A 23,666-nucleotide genomic window follows, 5' to 3' on the forward strand; every position below is an offset into this window, starting at 1 on the left:
ACAAACACTTCGTGATAACTGAGCACCTGCTATATGCTAGGCACTGCATCAAGAGATTTATGTGCATTATCTCATCAAATTTTATAACAGTGCTCTGAGTTGGGTCTTATTATTCTGCCCCTTTTATAGATGAGAATACTGAGGACCAGAGCGTATCAGATCTGAGGTGACACAGCTAGAAGGCTGCAGTTTGGATTTGTACTCAGGTCTCCTGGACTGGGAGCCTGTGCTCTGGGTTTCTGGAAGTAGAGGCTCAGACAGACCCCGTGGCCTCAGAGGGCCGAGCCGGCCCCTGGGGAAGCCAGTTCCTCCTGTTGAATCTGTCTGAGGGCAGTGGGCTTCGCATCCACGAGGCTAAGTGCAGGCCAGCCTCCACTGCCCCTTTCAGCCCCCCTCTCCTGTCGGGGGGGACGGGCTGTGTGGTGGACCAGCCCTTCTGGCCTGAGACGCTCTCAGGTCGCCCCCAGAACCCTGGGTGACCTCAGGCCCTGGATGACCGCATCATCTCTGGGCCTCAGTTTCCTGTCTACCAAATGGACACAATTCTGGCGCCCTCTGGCTTTAAAAGCTCAAGTGCCTCGGGGGTCTTGGGTGAACAGCTTAGCATCGCCTAGTGGCAATCCGAGAATAATTAATACAGTTCTTGGCTGGGACGGGAGCAGAGGAAGTAAGTGGGCAGCAGCCGAGGTGACAGACGGCTGGAGAGGTGGAGCCGGGGAATGGGTGGGGAGGGGCGGGCCGAGCTCCGGCGCAGAGACGCACCCAAGGGGCCGGCAGTCTGGATCCCGCACCCTCCAGCCGCCTGGCGCCATGAGCCGTGAGTCTGGCCGGGACCCCCCACGAATGTCTGTGCCGCCGCCTAGAGCCTTGAACGCCAGCCTCAGCCCGGCTCTCTCTCCCTCTGCAGGGCGGCGTCTCTGGCTCCGAGTCCCGCTGCTCCTCATGCTGCTGCCCCGGGTGCTGCCCGCGGAGCCCCGGGCGCCGGCGCCGGGTAGGCGGCCCCTCCGGCCCCCGGGAGACCCGCCCGCGGCCCGGCCGGCGCTCCCCGCCCCTCCGGCCGGCCGAGCTTCCCCTTTCTGCTCGAGGTGCCCGGGAGGCGGGCGGGGGCGGAGGCTGGTGGTGGGATGGGGGCTCCCCGACGCCCCCCTGGGGGGGCCTGGGCGGGGGCGTCGCCGGGTTCTTTTCTGGGGACAAGGGCCATCCCTCTGCAGCCCCCGCACCTGGCCTGGGCCCCCAGCTGTCCAAGCCTCCGTCCCCGGGGGCGCCGCTGTTTCCTCGGGGGGCCTCTTTCGGAGGAAGCAGGCGGCGCCAAGGGCAAAGCGGGCTGGCTTTGGCCGGCCTCTAACCTTGTCCGGTCCGGACCCTCAGCCCCTGTGGAAATCTCCGTGGGTGAGGACCCCGGGTACGCCAGCCATTCTGGGAAGACGGGGTGGGGTGGAAATGCTTTTCCGGAGCTGGGCTGCCTCCCCTGAGGCTTAAACCTTGCCCTCTGCGGTCGCTCGCTCCGGGGCAGAGCGGTTCCCCGCGGCTCAGGTAGGTAGGTAGGTGGGTGCCTTTACTCCCTTAAGCTCACACGGCGCATTGGGGGGCTCAGGGTTTGAACTTGGATGTGTCAGACTCCAGGCACTTGGCGAGGTCTTTCCACAGAGAGGCCTTTCTGCCTCCTCCCACCCGTACCCCACGGACCCTGGTTTCATCACCGGGAAGATGACGGGAAAGGTCAGACCCTGTAAAATTCCACCACCCTTGCCCGCCACGTTCCAGGTGAAGGAATTCAGCTCCTCTTCCCTCCGGCTCACTGCTTCTGCGTGTGCTTGCACGCGCATGTGTGTGTTTGTGTGTAAAAGGCATGGACAGAGCTTCCTCCACCTGGTTGTGTGATCCATCCTTCTCTGGGTCCCCATTTGCCATCTGTTAAATGGGGGCAAGAGAGGAAGGGAGTGGGCAAGGGGGTCTGACCTTCCTGTTGTGATGCTCTAGAGATTTGGTGCTCAGAGGACAGAGAAAGATGTCTATGTGGACAGCGAATCTAAAGTGTCCCGGAGGGCAAGGTTTGAGTCGGTGGCACTCACAGAAGCCAGGGAGAGGATGGGGTGTGCTCCAGGCAGCACTGCGGGTATGAGCAAGGGCCTAGGTCGTGGGAAGAAGAGGAAGACTCAGGTGGCCAGCACTATACGGTTTGTCAGCCCAGCTGTGCGGAGCCACTGCACTGGGGCTCGTGACAGCCCTGCCAGGGAGCTGTGTTAGACCCCATCCACAGAAGGGGGCTCTGAGGCTCAGGGGCTTGGCCAGTCTGTTTGAGACCCTGGCAGCAGAGCTGGGGCTCACCAGGCTGCCCCAGGGACCTGTCTTGCCAGCCCCTGGAGCAGCACAGCACTTCCTCTGAGGACTCCGGTGGCCCCATCCAGGCCCCCAGGGCACCCAGGGCCCACCCCGCCTGCCTTCCTGTGTCTGCTCACTGACACCCAGTAGGCCACGGCCTGTGCCTTTTTTGCTTATCTTTATATCAAAAGTGTTTAAAGGCACTTGTTTTCTTCCACTGGCAAACATTTCCCAAGGGCTTGCTTTGGGCTAGCCTTTGGCTGGAGCCTGGAGACAGCTGGAAGTTGCTCACAGACTGACAGGGGAGACAGAAATGCCAACAGCCTGTCATCCAAAAGGGTCACATTTATGACTGAGGGACGCACAGGGGTGTGCAGGGTGCAGGGGAGGAAGCAGTTCCCAGGAGGCTTCTTGGAAGTGGTGACGTTCGACCTGGATGCTGAAGGAGGAGGTGAGTGGGCAGAGTTCTGTGAGATGTTACTGTGAAACTCCGAGGGTCTTTCTGACAGAAGCAATGCAGGCTCTGAAGCCTAGACTCCTGCACCGCGGGAGGCAGATGGAGGCCCAGGAAACTGTAGGACGAGAGGCAGGTGCTGGCTGGCAAAGGCCTTTGACGCAGGGTCAGGGGGCAGACCTGGGCCTGAGGCTGACTGGGGGGACTTGGGGTGAGACTGGAGGCCAGGAAACTATTCAGAAGGCTGCTATGAGGGCCGAGGGGAAAATGGATGACAAGTCGGGTGCAGGGGCAGAGGCAGTACTTAGCACTCCTGAGGCTCTGAGTGAACTGAGGTCCAGGATGCCTGCACATCTGCTCCACAAACCAAAGCCTGTGTTTTTCCCACAGAGGTGTGGCAAAGGCCCTCCCCTGGGAGATGAGGGCTACAGACCCACCTGAAGGCAGGAGGTAGGTGGCAGGGGAGAATGTTGCTTCCTCCTCTAGTGTAGGGCAAGAGACAGAGTCTGGCTTTGAGGGCAAGGCTGTGCCCGATGATCCTTAATGCTCAAGTTCATGCCCTCCAACCCCTGGACTTGGCTTAGTGCTCTCTCCTTGGCTAGGGCTAGGGCATGACCCGGCAACCAGAGCTCGGTGCCAGGCAGAGAGGCCCGAGGCCAGTTAACGCTGGCACACGGGGCAGACACCCAGCCTGTGCCAGGGCCTCCCGCCTGCCGCCTCCTATCTGCAGCACCTGCTGGGTCTGTGGGCTGGGGGGGGCTTCCTCTCCAGCTGTGCTCTCCCAGCTGTGGACCCAGCTGTCAGGGTCTGGGGTGGTGGTGCCTGGCCTCTGGCTGCTGGCCCAGCTGGGTGCAGGGGCTGGGGCCCAGTTCTTACTAGTCAGGGCCCTTTTTCCCCCTTTAACTGCCAAGCCTCTGGAGCTTCTTTAAATATTATTCTTAGGGAGATCTTTGGTCCAGCCTCTTTAACTGGCCCTCTTGCTTTCTCTTGCCTCCACATCCTGGGGCACTTGGTGTTCCCCACTGTGCCCAGAGCCCTGACTCCTGGATGGGGGGACATTTCCTTACCTGAATCCCCAGAAAGTTCTGGAGCCAGGCAGTCCTGGACAGTCCTGTCTGTGGGAATGCGAGTAGTACGGGCCTGCCTCTGGGGCGGCTTGAGGACGCTGAGGGCAAGTTGTGGGTTCTCCGCTGGTGGAGTGGGGAGTCAAACTGATGCAAATAAAGGCGATATTGGAGACAGACTGGCCACACCCAGACTAGAACAGGATGCAGAAAGAGGCCTCCTGAGAGCCCATCTGTGCCCATTGGCTCCCTGGGATACACAGAAAAACACCGGAGGGTGGAAGGGACTTGCCCAAGGACCCACAGCCAGCAAAGAGCAGCCACTGTCTGATACATCTTTTCCCAACACCTGCCTGGGTGCCTGGCCCTGTGCTGGGTGCAGGAACTCAAGATGAATTAGATTCAGTGCCTGCATCTCTCTGGTTCTCTTCCTTGATGGTTTATGGTATAGGGTGTCCTCTGCGAGCACAGAACTGGGCTGGTATGAAAGCATGCAGGGTGTAAGTTAGATTGAAGGAAGGCCTTCCTCTGTGAATAGTTCCCAGAGCTCTTTAGCAGGGGATGGTGATCCCTCTGAGGCCCTGGCTTCATTCATTTAGGATTTGCATGTCCACCTCAAAGGACAGGAGACAAACCTACCTCACCTGGGGTCATTCCCAACCTGTGGATCAAAGGGACTCTGTCTCCCCATCCCTTCCCCAAATGCAGGCCTGGGAGCCTCCAGGAGGAGGAAGGGAGAGGAAGAGAAGGGAGTCCAGGTCTTGGCTGTGCACCTTTGGAGCAGTGGGGCTTGGGTGCGTCTCTTGCCTTCCGTGCCGTGCGTTCCTTGTCTGTGTCACGGCCGGTCTCCCCCACCCCTGCAGGGAGCGCTGCCCAGCCAATGGAGTGGTAGGTCTGCAAGGCTGTGGGGTGGGCGGCTAGAGCTCTGGCTCCCCCTGCCCACCCCGAGGCCGTGACAGCCCCTTCAGGGGAGACTCATCTCTCTGCCCACCCTGACACCCTGGGGCCCAGAAGCAGCTGTTACCCTTGCCTGGGAGAACTTTCCCTGCCCTGGGGCAGCTGGTGTTTATGGAAAGATCGTGGAGGAGGGAGGGAGAGTTGGACAGCGGGTCTGGGAGGGAGGAGCCTGTGCTCGCTCCGCACACAGCCTCTCTTGGCAGGAGAGAGATGCGCACAGCTCCGCTGCCTGCTGGGGCAGGACTCCCCGGCTGCAGCGGGAGGGCTCCGGCTAGGCTCCGGCTGCTGATGGCTGGGAAGATGAGGGCCACGCTCCGAGTGGCCAGGCTCCTCACCGCATTTTATTAATTACACAAACATTTGTTGATCCATATCTGGATCCCCTAGGCGGCTGGATCTCTCCAGGGCTTGGGTTGAGCCCCAGCTGTGTGCACAGCCTGAGTTAGGGAGGAGAAAGTCAGGAAGGTGTGGCCTCTTTCTTTGGGACTTTCAGCGGAGACGCAGGTTGAGATGGAGCATGAAGCCGGATGCGGGACATTTAGGGAGGCTTTCTGGTGGAGGCCAGGCGCAGGATCAGTGAGATGATGAGTCAGGGAGATGGGGGGAATTTGTTAGGGGAGGAGCAGCAGTCTGAGAAAAGGAAGACTTTTGGCTTTGGGGCTAAGGGATGGGGCTGCCATCAAATGAGCTGGAAGGGCCTCTTGAGATCCATTAGGATCCCAGCTGGGGTAGAGATGGGGAAACTGAGCCCAGAGCAGGCCTGGGCTTTAGCCCCTTTGTCCGCTGAGCAGCAGGACTGACCTGTCACTGATAGAGGGGCTGTGTGCCAGGGTCGGAAGCTGGGCAGTGGGGCAGGGGGTGCCTCTAGGGCTGCCCGGAAGGTGAATCACATAGGCAAGCAAGTGCCCTGGACAGCAGAGGTCATCGCAGAGAGCTCTGGGTCCCTGAGCCGCCTGTGGGGATGGTCCCCAGGCTCCTTCGCATTTCTGGGCCAGTGGCTGTGGGAGGGGAGGCTGGGTCCTGTGTGCGGGTCCGCCTGGGTCGGCCTGATAAGCCCTGTTTGTCCAGCCTCCTTCCTGTTGGCCCCACCCTCCTGTACCCCTGCAGGGGCCACAGAGATGCTATTGTGGGCCTGTGAGGAGTTGCCAGAACTTAGGCAAAACTATTTGCATGATTCCTGTGATTCTCTTCTTGCTTGCCTGTGTGTGCGCGCATGTGTGTGTGTGCACGTGTGCGTGTGTACGTGCGTGTGTGGTGGGGCTGGGGCCAGGAAGACCCTGATACCCAGGCCCCATGCTGTGTAAAGGCTGCGACTAGAGGGGTCAGGCCCTGTCCAGGGTCATGCACGGTTCCCGTGCCTGACCTGCGGTAGCTACCCTCTTTACCCCCGACGGTCATCCGCACAAAGAATTCGTTCCCAGTGATGTGGGCTCTGAGTGCAGATCAGGAAGTATGCTTGCCTGGCATTTTGTGTGTGAGACCAGGGAAGGGCCAGAGTCCTGGGTCTGCAGGAGGCGCTGCTCCATTCTCTGTCCTTGGCGAAGCTGCTCCCTCTCCCTGAGCCTCAGTTTCCCTCCCCGAGCTGTGTTGAACACGCCCTGAGGAGTCTCTACCTTTGCAGTTGAAGGGTCACTGAAGCCACGCAGATCTGAGCAAGGGCACTGTGGTCGGCAGGATCTGGGTTGCACAAGGGACCTCCTGGCAGGGTTTCTCCAGGGGGAAGGAGCTGATACCAGAGCCCCCCTCGCCCTCTCAGGAGGTTTTCCCAGCCACATCTCCCCTGTTCCCTTGGTCCCTGACCTTCGCCCTGACCTCGGGCCCTAGAGCCCAGACTCCACCCTGACGTGGGCCAAGGCTGGAGCCCTCAGGAGCAGGAGCTGAGGCAGTGAGACCCCCTCACACCCACGCTCTGCCCGCAGAGGTCAGGGGAACTTCTTCTTTGGACTTGATTGCCAAGTCTGTGGGGGTGGGTGGCAGTGAAGGGATGGGCGGTTGATCTGGTGTGACTTGCTGGGTGGCCTGTGTGGGTTTCCCCCATCTGGCTTCATTTCCCATCTGCCAGTGGGCATTACAGTACCTGCTCTTCCCCCACTGCCACAGAAACAGCGATGACGGGCAAGCTCGTCTCCCTAGTGTCCAGGTGCCTGGAGCTTGGGGGCTGGTCAGAGGACCCTCCATCCTCACCCGTCTTCTGAACCCCACAAACCCTGCCCTTGGTGCTGGGCTCTGACTCGGCAGGAAGCGAATGCTCTAGAAGCCTGTGGCTGCAGCATCTTATCAGCTGTTTTCTAGCCCGGGTGTCACAGCTTGGGGTCCGGACTCTTCCCCGGCCCTCCTTTGGTGGCAGCAGGGAGGAGGGAGACTTCCCCTGGGGCCCGATGTGGGCTTGGCTGGAGAGCTAAAGCTGGGCCTGGAAGGGCAGGCCTGGGGGCCTTCTGCTCATGGCTGTGGGGACAGACGGGGCCCTTACGGTAACGCAGCTGTGACTTGAGTCCATGCCTCTGGCCCAGGATGGGGGCCAAGAGGTCACCTGGAGTGGTTTCTGATCTCTGCTTCTCTCCCGCAGTGAACCCCTGTTGTCACTACCCATGCCAGCACCAAGGTATCTGTGTCCGCTTCGGCCTTGACCAGTACCAGTGTGACTGCACCCGCACGGGCTATTCTGGCCCCAACTGCACCATCCGTGAGCTGAGCCCCTGCCCCCACTCCTTCTGCCCGGGACCCCTCTTGCTCTCCTGGGCTTGTGCCTTGAGACCCCCCTGCCCGCCTCGTCTCCGGATGGGGCCCTGGTCTCTGGCCTCTGACCCTCTCCCTGACCCAGCTCCGGCACAAGCTTGCCCTGCTGGCACACCTCACGCCCTTGTTCTGGGCTCAGCTGTGCCCTCACTGCTCAGCCCGACCCCGCTCCTGGGGCCGGCCTCTGTCCTCAGGTCTGCTCTGGGCTCCAATGAGTATCATCACTCCCAGGGGTCCATCCTCACCTGCCCCAGGTGTCCTGCCCCAGCCCCTCCTGGCTGTCCTCCCCAGTTCCCATCTTCCACCCTGGCTACTTCTGGTCCCGCCAGCAGGCCCTGACTGAGTGGCTCCCGCCCCTGCAGCCGAGCTGTGGACCTGGCTCCGGAATTCGCTGCGGCCCAGTCCCCCCTTCCTCCACTTCCTGCTGACGCACGGGCGCTGGTTCTGGGAGTTTATCAACGCCACCTTCATCCGTGACCTGCTAATGCGGCTGGTGCTCACAGGTGGGTGGGCACAGGCCCCCCTGCTCTGGGGAGATAAGGAATCCTGTCCGTTCTTGGAATTCTTAGCTTCTAATAAGAGCAGTGGGTGGGGAGACTTTAGGAAGCCACATGAAACAAGTGCAGTCCAAGAAGAGGCGGGGAAGGGGGTGTCACTGGAGGTGGGAGCCCCCTTCTCACTGTTTTTTTTGCCCTCTGCAGCACGTTCTCAACTTATCCCCAGCCCCCCGACCTACAACCTAGCATATGACTACATCAGCTGGGAGTCCTTCTCCAATGTGAGCTATTATACTCGGGTTCTGCCCTCCGTGCCCCAAGACTGCCCTACGCCCCTGGGGACCAAAGGTAATGGCGATGGGGTCAGGGAGCTGTGTCTGGGGATCCCAGAAGATGCCCAGTTCTTCTCTGGGTAAAAGCAGGCAGAGGAGCAATTATTGACCCTTTTCACAGATGGATAGACCAAGGCAAGACACAGGCCATCCCCAGTCCAGGGATAAGGAAGGAAGACAGGAAAGGGTGGCGAAGGTCTTGCCCGAAGATACCTAGAGAGTCAGTGGCAGAGTCAGACTAGTGTTTCCAAATTTCCAGGGCACCTTTGCCTGAGCCTTTGGTGGGGTCCTGCTGGGATGGGGGTGACTTAAAAGTTGTAATGTAGGAAGGAAGGAATAGTGTGCTATTTATTGAGTGCAACTCTGTGTTTGTTCTTTACTAATGTGAATAGTTTGACACACTTCTTCAGTGTGGGTTACACGTAGTAATTCAGATAGTTTTTCTTTAGTTGTCCCACACTCCACTTGGTCTCATTAGCAAGGGTCTTCCTCCGAAAGCCTTCTTCCCATTCCATTCTTGATTATTCAAAAACGCCAGGGGCTTATTCAGTTCAGAGCCACCAGTTCTGCTGCAAGTACAGAGAGGACGAGAGGCACAGGTCCGCTACTGCTGTCTCCTCTGTTTTGGCCACACGGTATCCCTGTTGAACACTTCTCCTGCAGGCCTGCAGTTGTGTGCTTTTCCAGGCTCAGAACCTTGCACATGCCTAGACGTCCTTGCTTAGGCCTCAAGGGCACTTCTCTGATGGTTTGCACTCCCACGATTAGCCTTGATTTCCAAAGCATGACCATTCTGCCAGGGTAGCTGGCTCTCACAGAACTTCCTGCCCATGCTTTGCAGAAACCAGTCCTTGCTCAGTGTCAGTCTGAGTTATGATCCCAGGTCCTGGGGTTCAGACCGTTCCCTCCAACTCCCTTTTGGTGAGTTCCCTTTGGGGTGCTTGATATCCTTGCCTGTTAGAGGAACCAGCTGGTCATCTCAATCCAGAGAAGTTCTATTGATCTTGAACCTTCAACACCGAGCCTCACATGAGGAATTATGAAAGGATGTCTTTTCCAGAACATGAAAATTCAGTTACTCTTTTCTGTGAGGGCCTTGGGTACCAACTCATCTGGCACTGACATAATTAAGAAAGACTCTTAATACTTATTTTCATAATAACAGACACCTGCTTCAAGATGATTTGTCTTTACCCCGGGCACGGAAAGACTAGCATCATTTAAAATAGGTTGGCAAACTCCAGCCCACTGCTGTTTCTGTATATTCAGTTTCATTGGAACTCAGATTCATTTATGTATCATCTATGGCTGAGCAAAGCTGAGCCGATGTGACAGAGACCATATGTTGGCAAAGCCTAAAATATTGCCTACCTGACCTTTTACTGAAAAAGTTCACTGACTGTTGTTGAAAAGATTCCAGCTCACCAATTCTCAGTCACGTTCACATTATAGCACACACTTCTCACATCCACTGCATAAAATAGCTCTCATTTGTCCTATTTTACAGATGAAGAAATTGGGCCTCAGAGAGATGAAATGACTTATCTGTGTTCACACAGTTAGCAAATCAGTTAGCCAGTTTCAGACTCAGGTTCCCTTGCTCCAGGGCTAGGGAGTCCAAGGTGCTTTTTCTTTCTTTCTTTCTGGTTTACTTTTCAAATTTCCAAACTCTCACAAATGTCCAGAGGAGAGTATAACAAACTCCTATGTATCCATCTCTCAGTTTTAACACTTGCCCACAATTTGCCAGTTTTATTTGTGACCTATCCCTTCTCACTTTACTTCTTGTGGAATATATCAAAGCAAATTCCAAGTGTCATGTCATCTCACCCATAAATTCTAGGGTCTTTGGGAGAGAGGCTGCAAGGGGCTGCCTGGTGGGAGGGAGGTGGTTCTGCTCTGGCTCCCTGCATGGACCAGTTTGGTCTGGTGACCCCCCTACAACAGGGGGATGCAGACAGGAGGCAGCTCCAGTTTTTTCCCATCTCCCCAACCAGGGAAGAAGCAGTTGCCAGATGCCCAGCTCCTGAGCCACCGTTTCCTGCTCAGGAGGAAGTTTATACCTGACCCCCAAGGCACCAACCTGATGTTTGCCTTCTTTGCACAACACTTCACCCACCAGTTCTTCAAAACGTCTGGCAAGATGGGCCCTGGCTTCACCAAGGCCTTGGGCCATGGGGTGAGTACCTAGGAAGGACCTAATTTGGCACTTGCAGGTTACTACTGGTGGGGCAGGACCTCGGGAGCTGAATGCACTCTCTCTGTCCTCAGGTGGACCTTGGCCACATTTATGGAGATAATCTGGAACGTCAGTATCACCTGCGGCTCTTTAAGGATGGGAAACTCAAGTACCAGGTAGTGCTGGGCTTGGGGAAGGGGCTGTGGGCAGGGCCTGCCAGAGTCTCACCCGGCAGAAGCCGTTGGGGCCCTTGGGTGGTGTTCTGGGAGGGCCAGTGTAGGAGCTGGAGCTAGTGCAAGGAGGAGAGATGGCAACTCCTGGGGAAGGTACCAGGCAAGAGAAGCAGACGGGAGCAGACCTGGCCTTTCCTATCTTCCTGGGAGGTAGGTTTGAGGGCTCAATAGCAAATAGCTCAGTTTGCATTTGTTCATTTAATTATTTCACCATATTAATCGGGCACTACCATGTGCCTGGCCTCAGTGACTGAGCAGTGACCATGACAACTAATGGACTGTGTTCTCCAGGAACTCATAGCCCGTTGGCACCACAGATATAAATACTAGGATGCCAGTTCCTTGAGGACTTTTTGTCTGAACTAGTGCTGTCCAGTAGAAATATAACCCTTACCAAATATGCAATTGAAATTTTTCTGTGGCTGCTTTAAAAAAGGTAAAAGAAACAGGTAAAATTGATTTTAACAGTGTATTTTACTTAACCCAGTATGTCCAGAATATTATCACTTCGACATGTCACCAGTACAAAAATTACTAATAGAGTACCTCACATTCTTGTTTTCATGGTAAATCTTTGAAATCTGACGTCTGTTTTATACTCAGAGTGCATCTCAATTTGGATGCCAGATTTTTCATTTGAGATACCTGATTTGTTTAGATTTCATAAAGTAGAGTTGAAAAAGTAGATTCATGGGCTCCTGTTGTTCTGAGTGTATTTAAAGATTTCCCAGTGGCTGAAGTATCAGTTTTAACACTTAAGTCTAATTAAAAAGAATTAAAAACTCAGTTCTTCATTCACATGGTTGCATTTGTGCCACAAGTGGCTAGTGGCCTTCACACGGACTGTGCAAACCTTAACAAACATAAGGCACAACACAAGCTCACTGCTGGGTGTCTAGGCCTGAGAACAGTCCTCGGCATATGGTAGGCCCTCAGGACACACCTTCTGACTGAGTGCAGAGTTGCCCCCAGGGAAAAGCCAGGGGGGTGCTCAGAGGCTGGGGAAGGCCTCCCTGGGAAGCTGGGAGCCCACCCCGTGGCAGCAGCACCGGGAGGAGTTAGGAGGCCAGGAAGGGGAAAGGGCTTCCCAGGTTAGTGCGTCCTGCCTGGGAGAGCAGCTTGAGGGACCAGGAGGAAGGGGCGGGGAGGGGGAGAGAAGGGATGAATGCCTGCAGGGGAAGGGGAGACATTTTCACCTGCATTTAAGGACTTCTGGTTTCTGCCAGGAGCAGAGAGGACTTGGAAGGGGCTTAAGCGAGGGCCTGGTAGTAGATCTGGGGTCTGTGCTGGATTGCTCTGGCTGCGGTGCTGGGGACGGACTGCCTGGGGGCTGGAGTAGGCGGAGGGAGCCGCTTGGGAGAGGGGTCACGGTGGAGGATGAGGGTGGGCTGGAATTGGAGGGTGGGAGTGGGGATAAAGTGGAAGGGGCCCTTTTAAAGAGGGGTTTAGGAGGCAGAATCAACAGTCCTCGGTTAGGGAGGGTGGGCAGGTGCCCTGCGAGGTAGGGGCAGCTGCAGGTAGGAGAGGGGGCATGGCAGCTGTGGCAGGGGCAGGCCCTCTGCTCCGTCCCGAGGTTGCCAGGCGGCCCCCTCCCGTAGGTGCTGGACGGAGAGATGTACCCGCCATCCGTGGAAGAGGCCCCTGTGTTGATGCACTACCCACAGGGTGTCCCGCCGCAGAGCCAGATGGCCGTGGGCCAGGAGGTGTTCGGGCTGCTGCCTGGGCTCATGCTCTATGCCACGATCTGGCTGCGTGAGCACAACCGCGTGTGTGACCTGCTGAAGGCTGAGCACCCCACCTGGGGCGATGAGCAGCTCTTCCAGACAGCCCGCCTTATCCTCATCGGTGAGGACTCCAAACCAGCCCTGGCCTGGAAGATCAAACCCTCCATCCTGAGAAGCAGGCGGGTGGAGGGCTCAGGGAGCGAGAGCTGGGATTAGAATCCTAGGGCTTCTGCTTACTAACTGTGAGACCTTGAGCAGGGCCCCTTCCCCTGTGTTAGCCTCAGCTTCCATATCTGGCCACTGGGGATAATGATGGTGGTTAAGGATTTGTTGAGATAGTGAATGACCTTCAGAAAATGGATGGCTGTGATGGTTGATTATTAGCTGGTGACTTGCAGCAAATTTGGTTAGCACCCCCCATGTCTCAGTTGCCCCACTGTCCTGCCCCCAGATGCACACAATGACATCCCCAGCCTGTGAAGGTTAAATCCCAGCTTGCCCAGACTTCGGGAATCCTCATGTTTCCTGCCCTGTGTGTATCTGCCCTCTCGGAGTTTGGTAGCTTCTGGGTGACTCAGGACAGGATATTTTTGCGTCCCCTCTGGGGTGAGTCTGCGGCCTAAAATGTCAGATGGTTTCCTGCCTGGGAGCTTGGCCTCTGATACTCCTGTCCAGACTGTCACCAGTGAGTCACCAGCCTCTGGGCATCACTGGGCATGGCTGGGCCAAATTAGAGTGCCCGATTCACTGGAGTCTAGGAGAGATATCCTCTCGGGGATAGGAAGAGCCTAAAGGACAAGGGGTTGGTTCTGAAGTCCCAGAATTACAGAGAACTTGACCAGAGAGGGCAGGTCTGTGGCTGGAGGCTGTGCAGCATGCTGACTGGTGATGGAGCTGTGACAACAGGTGATGAAACTGTACATCTAGTGCTTCATCTGCTACCTCCAATGACCTTATGGCCCAGACACGAATACCTTTGTTATGAAAATTTAGATTGAGAGATGTTAAGTGAATTCTCCAAGGCCACTAAACAGAGGGAGACTTGAACCAGTCTGGCGGCCACCAAAGTTCATGCTACTTCACTGTATCACAAGGACGCTCTCTCCTGAGTGGGGGGTGGGGTGGGGTTCAAGGCTCAGCTGGATCCTTCGTCCCCAATGCCTACACTTAGCACTTCTTACTTCTCGCCTACGGGTATTGACACCCTATTATGCCAGACCCTGTGTCAAGCATCTGCTGTCCGCCCGGCTCCACACCCCTGTGAATGTTATTTTACCGATGCTATTAGAGTACACATTTTACAGATAAGGAGGAAAATACGTAACAGCCCAAGGTCAGGTGGCTAGAAATGCTGAAGCCAGGATATGGGCCCAGGTCTGCTGATTGCAAATCAATCCAGTGGCTCTAGATCAATTTGCTAATGGCTAACTAGCTAAAATACCAGTATCAGGTTGAGCAGTTTTCATTTTGTTATGGAATGTTAGGTTTGTTTCTTCCCTGGCTCTTTGCTTCGTAGCTGTTTACAGAGGAGGCAAAATTGGTTCATAAGAATCCTGATGGGAGAATGTGGAAGAAATAATGTGGGACTGGGTTCACTTTATGTCCACAGCAGCTCCCAGACTGGCCTTTGCAAAGCCCTCCCACCACTAGGGGAGTCTGCGCGCTGTGAGCCTGCATTAAGTCAGCCTCACTTGCCCATCCCTTGTGGCGGCTGTGGGAGGGTGGTCGCCCAAAGGCCACAAAGCCAGCTCTCGGATACTTCCTCTGCTTGTCCTGCTGAGCTGGGCCTACAGCCTCTGTTCGGAGTCCTGGGAGTGGCTGCCGTCCTGGGACGTCAGAGACAGAAAGTTTCCCGTCCTATCTGGACAGGAAGTTCCATTTTCCTACCCCCTTACAGAAGACAAAGTGAAAGTGGCCAAAGAAAATTAAACCACCACAGCAACAGTGAAGGAACAGAAAGTCAGCACTTTTCGCGTACTGCCCTGCTTCCGAAGCCGGGAGCTGCATCGCTGTGCTTCTCACCTGCTTCCCCATTCCTCCCTCCCAGGGGAGACCATCAAGATCGTGATTGAGGAGTATGTGCAACAGCTGAGTGGCTACTTCCTGCAGCTGAAGTTTGACCCGGAGCTGCTGTTCAGCGCCCAGTTCCAGTACCGCAACCGCATCGCCACGGAATTCAACCACCTCTACCACTGGCACCCGCTCATGCCCGACGCCTTCGAGGTGGGCTCCCAGGAGTACAGCTATGAGCAGTTCCTGTTCAACACCTCCATGCTGGTGGACTATGGGGTCGAGGCCCTGGTGGACGCCTTCTCTCGCCAGAGTGCTGGCCGGGTAAGCCTCAGGGGAGCACTGGTGAGGGTGGGCGGGCTCTGGGATCCAGCAGACCCCAGTGCAAATCCCAGAATTCCTTTCTGTAAAATGGGGATGGTGTCACTCCTGCAGGGTGGTGGTGAGCATTCCCTCATTCGTTCTCTTGTTCTCTTGTTCATTCAGCAATAGTGGGCATTGCCCTAGGTGCTGGGAATGGCAGTGAGCAAGAACCTTGTGGCTCTCGGGTCCTTGGCCTTTGGTGCCTGTGCCCTAGAGAGGAACGATAGTCATATAGCAGCCGACATCCTGTGAGAACTCTGTAGGTGTTGGGCAGGTGCTATTCTGATATTACCAGAACTGTAAGAGCACATTAGGAACCACAGCACAGAAAGTCTGCAGTGCTCTGGCAACTTGGAGAGGGGCTGCTCACCCAGTGTTGGGGGTTGTGGGTAAGGAAGTGATGTGTGAGCAGAGACCCGAAAGATGACCAGTGTCTCCCAGGGAAAGAGGCGGTGTTGATGGCAGGGGGTGATGGTGTTCCAGATGGAGGGGACAGCATGGCAAAGGCCTGGAGGTCAGGGCAGGCAGTCTGAGGACCCAGAGGACTTTCAGTGTGCGGTGTTATACATGAAAGTGCCTGCACAGAGCAGGGCTTTATGAAGTTACAGAGCTCTGTTAGGGGCTGAATAGTCTGCCTCCCCAGCTCATGTGTTGGAGCCCCAACCCCCAGTACCTCAGAATGTGACTGTATTTGGAGATGGGGTCTTTCAAGAAGTAATTAAGGTTAAATGGGGTCATCGGGTGAGCCCTACTCTGCCGAGTGTGCTTTTAAGAAGAGAAGATTAGGATTAGACATGCACAGGCAAGATACGCAGAGAAGACAGCCACCGATTGGTCCAGGAGAGAGTCTTGGGAAGGAAACCGTCCCTGCTGACACCTCAAGCTTGGACTTCCAGCCTCCAGAAGTGTGAGGAAATGAATGTCAGTGGTTCAAGCCAACAGTCTGTGGCGCTGTGTTGTGGCAGCCTAGCAAACACATGGGACCTTCCCCCCTGGAATTCCTAACCACTCCCTCCTCATTCTCCCTCCCCCCACGTCCGGAAGCCCCTCTCCCCTTCACCCAGGCCCAGCTCCCCCCTCCCCTGCTTCTCTCTGATCTTCTCTCTGACCCGCACCCCCCAGCCCTGTCATGAGGTAGTGGCGCCAGGTGGACAAGGCTTCCCCCTGGTAATTTGGCACCAGCATGTGCCATCACCAGTGGGCAGCAGCTGGCTGGCGCATGGCCTCTGCTCTCTGTGGGACACACACACAAACAGAGACAATAGCTTTTGTGTGGGGCTGTATGGTTTCCAGAGCATTTTCAGGGGATGGCCGTGGCACGGTGTGAAGAGCCCCGGTGCCATACTCGGCACAAAGAGGAAGAGCAGCAGAAGTGTGTTGACTTTCAGGGTATGGAAGCTGGCGTGAGAAGTGGTAAAACAGGGATTCCCCTGGCTGTCGTCTTAGGAGGTAGCATGTGACCCCCTGTCTTGGGGTTTACCGCTGTGACAACTGCTTTGCATACTTTATGTCACTTATTTCACCACAACCATAGCTGGTCGATGCTCTTACCTTCCCCATTTTTGCTTGTGAGAAACTGAGAGCAAGTCATCTGCCCAAGGTCCCTGTGTTCATTTCCTAGGGCCACCATAAAGGACCACAAACTACAAGGCTTTAAATAGCAGAAATTTATTCCCTCACATTTCTACTGGCAGGTAGAAGTCTGAAATCAAGGTGTTGGCAGCACCTGTGCTCTCTGAAGACTGCAGGGGAGAATCTGTTCCGTGTCTTTTCATAGCTTCTGGTGGTGGCTACCGATAATCCTCGGTGTTTCTCAGCTTAGAAGCATCACTTAAACAGGGACTTCTCTCTGGGCCTCTGTTTTCTCTTTTTATTAGGACACTAGTCACTGGCGTAGGGCCTATCCAAATGGAGTGTGACCTCATGTTAACTTGATTACAATCATTGCCAAGGGAGGTCACATCACAGGTGCTGGGTATTAGGACTTCAACATACCAACGAGTTGAGATTGGCACCAGCTTCTACTAGTTTAGTTCCAAGATACATGATTCCATCCAACCATGCTTTTCCTTTTTTCCCACCCAATTATACTTGGTCCATCTAAACAGAACCCTTTTTTAAACATTGACATTATCAGTTCACCCCAAGCAATACAGTTTTCTTTTGACCAATACTCCTTAACTGTTATAAATCTTATTTTTTTCCTGGGGCCTTCTTGATCTTGTTGGGTTATCTGGGCTTGGAACTCTGTTTTCTCTCCTTTTTTAGGATATTACTCCAACAACACTTGGTCTTGGAGTTATACTCTAAGTTTAGTCAAGCTAAATCTCTGTATACAGTATAGTTTTCATGGCAAGAGTTTAGCTCTCTCCTTGCCATCTTTTGGCCACTCTGCGCCCCAGGAGGCCCAGCAGAAGGAGTGAGAAGGAGCAGACTGTGCTCCTGTGAGTGGCTTTGTCTGGTCTGAATGGAGTGAGTCGCTGTTCTGTGTGGCTCCCAGTTACTTTCCTGGTGGTGGTCGGTTACTAGGGGTTCACTCTTAAATACTAGATGCTCAAGAAATACTTATTGAATCTCAATGCTGTGATTCAGAGAATAGAAAGTAATAGAAATAGGTTTCTTAACAGCATCCCTTAAAAGATTAAACATCTCTGTTTAATGACAGATGTATGTCAGTTCTGTCAGGCATAATTTAAAAAATCTCTCAGGAAAGCCATAAGTTTGGCCCCCAGAACTAATATTTGTCCATTCTTTGGATTCTATCATTTGCTGCCTCACCAACCCTTCTGCACCTCCAAATTTCATTTCCAGAGCTGGAATGCCCTCCCCTTCTGCTTCAGCTCTTGGCCATGGCCATGCCGGCCATCTCCTTCACAGAGGCCTCATTGCTGAACCTAATAGTTCTAGAACCTTCCTTAACAGGATGTTGGGGATTGTCACCTAAATTCAAAGAGTTGGGGGACAGTGTGGCTGGTGAGCCATTAGAGAGATCCTTCTGGCCCACTCCACACTTTAAAGATGAGGAAGCTGAGTCTCAGAGAGGGTCCCTGAGAGAGCAGGACAGAGGCAGACTACGACTGGGTGCCCAGCACGGTGGCTGCTAGGCTGAGCCGTGCTCTTGGTCCTCGCGCAGAAAGGACTCCTGACCTGAAGTGCTTCCCCAAGACAGTGTGGCCTGGCCCTCAGACCACACGTGTGTTTACCTCTTGGCAGATCGGTGGGGGTAGGAACATGGACCACCACGTGCTGCATGTGGCTGTGGAAGTCATCAAGGAATCGCGAGAGCTGCGATTGCAGCCTTTCAATGAGTACCGCAAGAGGTTCGGCCTGAAGCCCTACACCTCCTTCCAGGAGCTCACAGGTGAGCAGCTGCTTTCCTGCCCTTGAGGGACTTGTAAGCAAGTGAGGGAGACGCTGCAGGAGCACAGTGGGGCCACACATGTGGCCAGCACTGTGGCTGTGGGAGTTATAAGGCGTGCGTGCTCGGGGTGGCAAGGGTTGGCACATAGGCTGCTTGGCAAGAGAAGATGGGTTTGACGAATAAATAAGGATTTTCTAGGTGGAGAATAGTGGGAACCGCATTCTAGGTTGAGGAACAGAAAGTGCAAAGGCACAGAGGTCACAAAGAATGACTAGGGGTAAGTTGTAGGTGTGGTCAGCACAAGGTGCTTATGTTGTTCCATGTGTGGGAGGATGGGTTAGTCATGAAGGGATAGGACCAAAATGTTTAGAATTTTGGATTCATTGCTAAAGGTTTTAGGTTTTATTCTGTCTAGTAGTTCCTAAATACCTTTTTATGGATCAGCAGCCTAAGAATCATTTAGAAAAATTATTAAAAATCCCAAATTCCAGATATCTCTTTCAGAGATTCTGGTGCAGTAGGCCTGGGTGATGCCCAAGAATCTGTATGTATGTGTATTTTATATAAATATATATTATAATGTATTAAAGTCAGTATATTATAGATACTATAATTATAACATAATATAATTATAATTTAGTCTGATTATTTTATTACATGGATCCTCTGCTGTTAGGCAGCCAAGAGTTCGGGAACCCTTGTAACAACAGGAAGTTTTCAATCGGGGTGTGACATGATCCGTGACTGTGCTAGTGCGCTACAGAGGGCGGATTTGAGGATGTGGTTGGGAAGCTCGATGTCTGTCTCCCCTTGGTCACTGTCTGTGAACATAGGGGGCTCACAGAGGAGGGAGTGAGTTCCCCATAATCCTCGAACAGTGATCCTGGTCACTCTTTAATCTCCTGTGACAGTCCAGAAGGGAAAAGAACATTGTAACAAATCTCTGTGTGAGCTTGGGCAAGTGATATGACATCTCTGAGCTCCAGCAGAATGAAGGCGTTTGGACCAGCATACAACCTTGAAATGTGCCTATGAGGGTGTAAGATGGGTGGCTTCTCTGTGCTGTAATGACCAGGTAGTTGGGGCAGAGAAGTGAGATGAGCTGCTCAGTGTCACACGGTTTTTGGTGGTAGATCCAGGCCCTTGATTCCTTCAGCGGTGAATTCCGTCCCTGGAGGTAGCCCCAGAGAGGGGTCGATCAGCCAGGCCAGATTGTAGGGCATGTGCTTCTCAATTGCTCTAATTGCTCTTCTGAAGTCACTTATTCTTCTCAGAAAAAGGGGCCTAGAAGGTTCCATCCCAGATTCACCTTAACGGCACCGACTCTGACTGTAGCTTCCCCCCCTCGTAGGAGAGAAGGAGATGGCAACTGAACTGGAGGATCTATATGGAGACATTGATGCTTTGGAGTTCTACCCGGGGCTGCTTCTCGAGAAATGCCATCCGAACTCCATCTTTGGGGAGAGTATGATAGAAATCGGGGCCCCCTTTTCCCTCAAGGGCCTCCTGGGGAACCCCATCTGTTCTCCAGAGTACTGGAAGCCGAGCACATTTGGGGGCGAGATGGGCTTCAACATTGTCAAGACCGCCACGCTGAAGAAACTGGTCTGCCTCAACACCAAGACCTGTCCCTACGTTTCCTTCCGCGTGCCCGACCCCCGCCGGGGTGACAGGCCTGCTGTGGGGCGGCCGTCCACAGAGCTCTGAGGGGTGGGCAGCAGCATTCTGGGGGGCAGAGTTCTGTGCTGATCATTTCAGGATGCCGAGGCCAGGGCTGACAGCCTCAAACGCTGGGTTTCTGGTTCGGTGTTGAGAGTATCAGGGTTGACATTTAGAACTTTGCGTCTCTCATCCATTATCTGGAACACTGTGGTCTTTTTGTTATTCTAGCATGCTGACTGCCTGGCTAGCCATCCAGAATGTTAGGAGTGGTTCTCAGCTGGCGTATCAGAACACCGGGTTCCTGGTGGACCACCTAGAATGTCGGATTTCTGGAATGTTGACTTTGATTACAGGTGTCCTAGAACGTGGAACTCTGGAAGAAATCATCTAGAGAGTTGGGGGTTCTTATTTTGCATTTTAGAATGCTGGCTGGCTCTCCAGAAGTTGACTTTCTAATTGGCGACACAACCAGAATGTTGTGTCGTGGCTGCTGATCTGCAACAGCAGCTCCCATGCCAGATCAGTCCCGATCTGAAAGTCTAGGATGTTGATCTGATTCATTTTCCTGTTCAGCGAGATAATCCACAGAGTGGGAGACTCCAATGTCTAGTAAGAATGCATTGCCTGAATCTGTGCCTGCAGTGAGGAGGGTAAGGAGGTGGGGACCCCAACTAAGACCCTGGTTGAGAATGTAAGGAGGACAAGGGGGCCTTTTGCAGGCCATGGGTGGGAAGCCACCAGAGCTCTGTCCCCTTCTGGTCTTGACTCGTGGCAGCTGTTTCTCATGAAACTAATAAAATTCTTTTTCCAAATTGCCTGCTATGTATCTCTTTTCATCCCAACCCCTGAAGCAGAGACAACCCCGAAGCGACCTTCCTCCTGGCCTCCAGTGGATGTGCTAGAAGCTGCAGGGTGAGACTTCCCACCGGATCCCTGGGGCCTGTCGCTGTCTAGACTTTTCACCACCAATGCTTCATTCCACCCCAACCCCGTGGCTCAGGCACTGCCTTTTCCAGGCCGCTCTCCTGAGATACACAACCCCAGCCCCAGGAGTTACAGCATTCAGTTCCCGACCACAGATCAAACAACTGCCTCCATTCCAGAGCGGGCAGCTATGCTGAAGAGCGTCTAGGGAGGGCCGCACTGACTGGGTGCCAGTCTTACACATTTTATTCTCATTTATTCTCACCCCAAGAATATGAAGTAGGGGGTGTCATCTGCATTTCAACACTGAGGAAGCCCAGACTCAGGGGGTCAGCTGACACGCCCCCCAGGGGCCAGTGCCCGGTCGGGCCCCAGGCCCAGCTGAGTCTAGAACTGGGCTCCTTCGCCACCGTCTGGCTCCTCCGCTCCCTGGTTTGACTCAGCCCTGGCCCTGATCTTGCCCTTCTGGTTCAGGGTCAGAGGCAGAAGGTGGAGTGTAGCCTCCTCCTTACTGCATGCTATTTGTTCAGTCAAAATGTTTATTTTCTCAAGTGCTTGCAGTGTGCCGGTCCCTGTTACAGGCTCTCGGCTCCAGCAGTGAGCCATCAAGACATTTGGGTTCACAGTCCTGTGGGGGTGGGGCAAGAGAAGTGCAAGGTGACTGTGGGTGCCCTCCTAACCGCCTCTGCTCTGCCCCGCGCCTGCTTGACTGAGAGACCTGAGACCCTTTCCCAGCCACAAAGGCCCCCAGACCCAGCAAGGGAGGACAGGTCAGAGGGGTAAGAGGCTGGCAAAGTCGCTCATGCTCCTCACTTTGGGCTTAGAAAGTTCCTCAGGAAGAACAATGGCCTGGAAACCATGGGGGAAATTGGGGTCCAGACTGGGGTCCCTGGGGCTGGGTCTCCCTACAGACCAGAGTGCCCTGTGCCTCCTTGTTGGCTGGGGACCATTTCCACCATTCCTTCCTGGCCCTGCTGAACGCAGAGAATCCAGTCCCTCCCGGCTCCCCCATGGCTCTGATGTGGAAGGACCCTTCGTGTGCTGGAACTGGGCACAGGGTGGCTGTGTCTCGCCCTTGTTTGCCCGGGATCTATTTCCCCTATGCTGCTAATACCCCTACTTTGCCTGTGGATCTGCCTGCCTCTTGTTCATTTCAGCCCTGGTGGTCCCCTCAGGGGCCCTGTACCAGCAGAGAGGGTGGGCTTGTCAATCAGTGCCTGAGGACTGGACACTTCCTCCTTTTAAACCGGCCCTGAGTGGAGCTGCCTGGAGATGCAGACGTCTGATTCATCCCCACACCTAGGCTCTGAAAAGACTGTCCATTAGTTCCTGCTTCTAAGATCACTAGGGAAGCCTGAGTTCCTGACCGTCTCAAGACCGACCTTTTCCTTCCATCCTGGGGGCAACTCCATGAATTCCTCTTTCGCTTAAGTTGGTCTGAGTGTCTGTTGCAATGAAACCTTAACTGCTGCTGGCCTGAGGTAACAGAAGCACTGTGGTGGCTCTGAAGGGAATTTTGATCAGCCTAATGTTTTAGAAAGAGTACCCTCGGGTAGGGTGGACGACAGAGGCGGGCAGCAGGGACCGAAGCCTGGCAGCGTGGTGAGGAGGCTGTGGCCCAGGTCCAGCTGAGAGATGGCAGCAGCAGGGACCCCGTGGAGGGCTGTCGGGTGGGAGGATGGGGTGGCTCCCGGGGATAGTCTTCTCTTGAATGCAGATGGACTTTGTTTTGTATGAACAATGTCTGTGAAATGTTTGCAGAGGCAAACTTATATAAATGGCTCCAAGAAGGTTTCTTCAGAGTGAAGTCTCTTAATGCTCATGTGAATGCTCATTCCTGGACTTTTGATTTGGTGGGTATGATGGTTAGTTTTATGCATCACCTTGGCTGGGCTACAGTACCCAGTTATTCAATCCATTGCTAATCTAGGTGTGGCTGTGAAGGTATTTTGCAGATGTGGTTAACATCTACAGTCTAAGGAGATTACCCTTGGTAATGTGGGTGGGCCTCATCTAATCATCTGAAGGGCCTTAAGGTTGAAAACAGGTTTCCTGGAGAAGAAATTCTGCTTCAAGATGGCAGCATCAATTCCTGTCTGAGTTTCTAGCTTATCTCCCTGCCCTGTGGATTTCAGACTTGCCAACCCTGGCAGTTGTGTGAGCCAATTCCTAAAAAAAAAGCCATTTACCTGTTATCTGTCTGTCTGTCTCTCTATATCTATCATCTATCTATCTATCTATCTATCTATCTATCTATCTATCTATCTATCTATCTATCTATCATCTATCTATCTATCTATCTATCTATCTATCTATCTATCTATCTATCTATCTATCTATCTATCATCTATATCTACCTACCTATCTATCTATCTATCTATCTATCTATCTATCTATCTATCTATCTATCTATCTATCTATCTGTCTGTCTATCTATCTATCATCTATCTATCTATCTATCTATCTATCTATCTATCTATCTATCTGTCATCATCTATCATCTATCTATCATCTATCTAATCATCTATCTATCTACATCTATATATCCATCTATCATCTATCTACCTATTTACCTCCTATTGGTTCTGTTTCTTTGGAGACTCTTGACTGATACAGTGGGTGACTCATTCAGGGCTTTTAGTGCAAACAGAAGTTCCTCTAGTCTGGTTAAGCAGGAAGGAATTTATTAGAGGACATTGCAAAGCTCATGGAACTATTGGTAGGAGCTGAGAATTAGGCTCAGGGGCTTCGTGCCCAGAAACAGCAGCCAAAGATGCCTCTGCTACCGCACTGGATGCAGGCATCTCAGATCACACCTCTGCTGCCAAAACCCCTGCTGCCGCTGAAT

The 23,666-nt window shown here is 53.9% G+C and overlaps 1 protein-coding gene across 3 annotated transcripts; it reads left to right on the top strand.

Moving 5' to 3' along the window:
- Window positions 1-477: 477 nt before the first annotated feature.
- On the top strand, window positions 478-20,706 carry PTGS1 (prostaglandin-endoperoxide synthase 1). Of its 3 annotated transcripts, XM_036915418.2 has the most exons (11): window positions 478-817; window positions 908-991; window positions 7,364-7,480; window positions 7,896-8,036; window positions 8,235-8,378; window positions 10,360-10,541; window positions 10,634-10,717; window positions 12,373-12,619; window positions 14,546-14,832; window positions 18,085-18,232; window positions 19,584-20,706. In XM_036915418.2, the coding sequence occupies exons 1-11, from the start codon at window positions 493-495 to the stop codon at window positions 19,937-19,939; spliced, it is 2,115 nt and encodes a 704-aa protein (XP_036771313.2). In that variant the 5' UTR covers window positions 478-492; the 3' UTR covers window positions 19,940-20,706. The 3 variants fall into 3 exon arrangements, with proteins under 3 accessions (XP_036771313.2, XP_057354981.1, XP_036771315.2); XM_057498998.1 differs by lacking the exons at window positions 478-817; window positions 908-991 and adding an exon at window positions 1,000-1,389; XM_036915420.2 differs by lacking the exons at window positions 478-817; window positions 908-991 and adding an exon at window positions 2,645-2,773.
- The last annotated feature ends 2,960 nt before the right edge of the window (window positions 20,707-23,666 follow it).

The sequence above is a fragment of the Manis pentadactyla genome, chromosome 3 (genome assembly GCF_030020395.1).
Source record: "Manis pentadactyla isolate mManPen7 chromosome 3, mManPen7.hap1, whole genome shotgun sequence".
Lineage (NCBI taxonomy): Eukaryota > Metazoa > Chordata > Mammalia > Pholidota > Manidae > Manis > Manis pentadactyla.